This window comes from Herpailurus yagouaroundi, unplaced genomic scaffold, assembly GCF_014898765.1.
Source record: "Herpailurus yagouaroundi ecotype Mexico unplaced genomic scaffold, PumYag 64816, whole genome shotgun sequence".
NCBI lineage: Eukaryota > Metazoa > Chordata > Mammalia > Carnivora > Felidae > Herpailurus > Herpailurus yagouaroundi.
The window spans coordinates 1-3,212 of NW_024418074.1; the positions used below are offsets into that span (position 1 = coordinate 1).

At 66.4% G+C, this 3,212-nt stretch overlaps 1 protein-coding gene across 1 annotated transcript; it reads right to left on the bottom strand.

Annotated features, from left to right (window-relative positions):
• Nucleotides 1-3: 3 nt before the first annotated feature.
• On the bottom strand, nt 4-3,192 carry UNCX (UNC homeobox; the record flags this gene model as incomplete). Its single annotated transcript, XM_040466659.1, has 3 exons — nt 2,880-3,192; nt 2,361-2,536; nt 4-300 (listed from the first exon to the last, which is right to left on the bottom strand). Coding segments are annotated over exons 1-3 (762 nt in total), but the record flags the coding sequence as incomplete, so codon positions are not given.
• Between the last annotated feature and the right edge of the window lie 20 nt (nt 3,193-3,212).

Sequence of the window (3,212 nt, forward strand, 5' to 3'; positions counted from 1 at the left end):
CGGCGGCTCGGGCGGCTCGGGGGACAGGCCGCCGCCGCCGCTGTCGCTGTCCGAGCTGGGGGCGCTGTGCAGGGACAAGCCGCCCGGCGAGTGCAGGTGGCGGCTCTGGCTCTTGAGCAGCTTCTTCTCGTGCTTGCGCTTCTTCTTCTCCATCTTCTCCAGTTCTTTGCGCGCGATCTCCTCCGGGTCCATCGGCTCGCCACTGCACGTGGTGGGGTGTGAGTTGTGAGCCGGCCGCCCCGGGCCCTTCTTCGTGTTCTCCTTCTTCCTCCACTTGGCCCGGCGGTTTTGGAACCAGACCTAGAGCAGCCGGACAGGGGAAAGGAAGGCACAGTCAGGCGGCGGGCTTGCCGCTGGGACTTCGGGCCTCCCCACTGCCCCCCCCCCCGACAGGCCTGTACAACCTCGGTTCCGCTCCGGGCCGAGGGGTAATGGAGTGGAGGGGGGGGGGCGCGGAAGCCAACGCACGAGGCCCAGCCAGCCCTGAGCTGGGTTTCGGCACTCAAGCTGCAGGTTCCAAAGAGCATCTTTTCCACCCGGAAGGAGGTAGATGGGGCCTCTGGGCCAGCTTCCCACTCTGGCTTCTCACCTCAGGGAACTGGGAGCTGCCCCTTCGCTGGGTACGGCCGGTCTGGCCCCTGAGGGCTCCTGGTTCCTGGTCGGGAGGCGCGCAAGGAGCAGCCCCTCGTCGCCCCTCTTGGCTTCTCACAGCTCCTGTTCTAAGCAGCCTGCCTGGCCTGGTGCTGACCGTCTGGCCTGAGGACCACCAGTGGCTGGGCTCAGCTGCCCTCCACACCTGTCTTCGGCCCCCTGGAGACTGAGTCAAAGCCCACATATTGGGGGCCCCCCTAAAGGGAAATCTGGGTGCTTCTTCTAGAAGGGCCTGGGAAGCCGAGCTTAGGGGGAGGGGTCCAGCAGCCCCCCCCCACCTTCGCACACATCCTTCTTTCTGGAGGCTCTAGGCCACCAACAGAGCCCTCTGGAAGCAGTGCTGGGCTTAGGCCAGGGAGGAAGGCAGACAGGGAAGATGCCAGCCGCCAGGTGCTGCAGGAGCGGCCTGGGCCCCAGCAGCTCTTCTGCCCTCTGTGCAGGCCTTGTCCTGGGGAACCCTGGTCCCAGGTACCGATCCCCCACCCCGTACACACAGGCAAATCTCTGTCGGCCCCAGGCACACCACCCTCCCCGAGAGATCACGATAATTTGAATTCTTTGTTGGGGCCATGGAGAGACCAGCCACAATAGCGGCTGGCCTGGTCACAGGGAGCCTTGCTGGTGCCGAGGTGACGGTTCTAAGCTGTAACCTCTCCAAGGCTGGAGCTCGCTCCTTCCTTCCTTCCTTCCTTCCTTCCTTCCTTCCTTCCTTCCTTCCAATACTTTTTTTTGGGGGGTGCAAATTCCAGGCTGACTTGTCACCAAGTAATGCTCATTATCACACGGGGGGGGGGGGATGAAGAGGTCTTTGCTTAAGACACTTAAACAAATTGGATGAAAGGATTTATAAACAGAAGAGGTCATGAGGGGCAGCGCGAGCTGGGGTGGAGAACACCTTTTAGACAAAGCTATTGGTGCTAAACCCGCGTTGCCAGGCGTCTGCCTCAAAGCCCTGCTCCCACAGCTGCACACCCCGGCTCACCGCCACTCCGACCCCAGAAAAAGATTTCTGTACTTCAGGGAAACACCCGATTATGCGCAATTCATCCTGAATTTTTAATCCAACAAACTGACACTATATTTAAAAAAAAAAAAAAAAAACAACCAACGCCGGCAACGTCCGAATAACATCAAAGTACCGGGGAAAGAAAACCGAGAGTACGAAAGATTCAGACACCTTCTTCCCGCTGCCGTGTCCGCCTCCCCTTCCTCAGCTAACCTCCTTCTGCAAAGCGTTGGATAAATACATGTCTCCGTCTGAATAGTTTAAAGGCGAGAGGTAAACAAACAAACGCGTCTGCTCCGGGCCGAGCGCCCAGGCCCAGGCGAGGGCTAGGAAGGGTACGTGCTCCGGGCCTCTTCCAGGTCCGAGCCGGGCCGGCTCCCTCCCGCCCCCGCACCCCTCACCGCCTCCCAGCCCTCTGACGCTTCATTCTGCGCCGTCGCCCGACCCCCCCCACCACGCAGCTCCCGGGTCCGACGCAGCTGCTGTTCCGGCTACTTCGGGGCCTCCGGCCCCTCCCGAGCCACCTCGCTTTCTCTCCGCGAAGCGTCGAACCCCGGCACCCCACTACCACCGCGGGGCCGGCGAGCGCGAGGCGGGCTCGGAAGCGGGGCCGCGGTCCCCACCTGGAACAAAGGCGGGACCGGCGCCGGGCAGGCCTAGCGGCGGCGGGACGCGGCCTCCCGCGGGGAGCGGCGGCCTTTACCTGCACTCGGGACTCGACCAGGTCCAGGCGCAGCGCCAGCGCCTCGCGCATGAACACGTCGGGATAGTGGCTCTCGTTGAACGCCTTCTCCAGCTCCTCCAGCTGCCAGCCGGTGAAGTTGGTGCGGGTGCGCCGCCGCTTACAGCCCGGGCTCTCCTTGTCGGGGTCCCCCGAGTCTGCGGGCACGCAGAGGACGCCGCAGGGCTCAGCCAGGGCCCAGGCCACATCCACCCCCTGGACACCTGTCGGCCGCCCGGGTCCGGGGACCCCTGCGCCGGGGTGGCAGACCGCGGGGGGGGGGGGGGCGGAGGTGGCTTGGGCAACCCCCCCCCCGCGCGTCGGCCGGGGCCGCCCGGCCCACGCGCGCGACGATGGACGGCCGCCTCCTGGAGCACCCGCATGCCCAGTTCGGGGGCTCGCTGGGCGGCGTCCCCCCCCCCCCCCACCCGCTGCCCCCCCCCCCCCGGCAGCCCAGCTCCTGCGCCCGATGAGGGTGCCCTCTGCGCCCGCTGCACCTACCTGACAGCTTGAATGGCTGGCTGTCGCCTCCTACCCCGCAGGCGGCCGGCAGCAGCGGCGTGGGGTTGACCACGGAGGCGGCGGCGGCGGCGCACGAGCCGCTGAGCAGGCCGTCGATGGAGAAGGGCACCGAGGCGGCGGCGGCGGCGGCGGCGGCGGCCGACTGCAGCTGGTGGCCGGCCAGCTCGTACACGTGGTGGTGGCCCAGCGGGTAGGGGAAGCCCACCACGCCGCCCAGCGAGCCCCCGAACTGGGCATGCGGGTGCTCCAGGAGGCGGCCGTCCATCATCTCGCGCGGGGGGCCGGCGGGGCCGGCGGCGGGGCGCGGGGGCG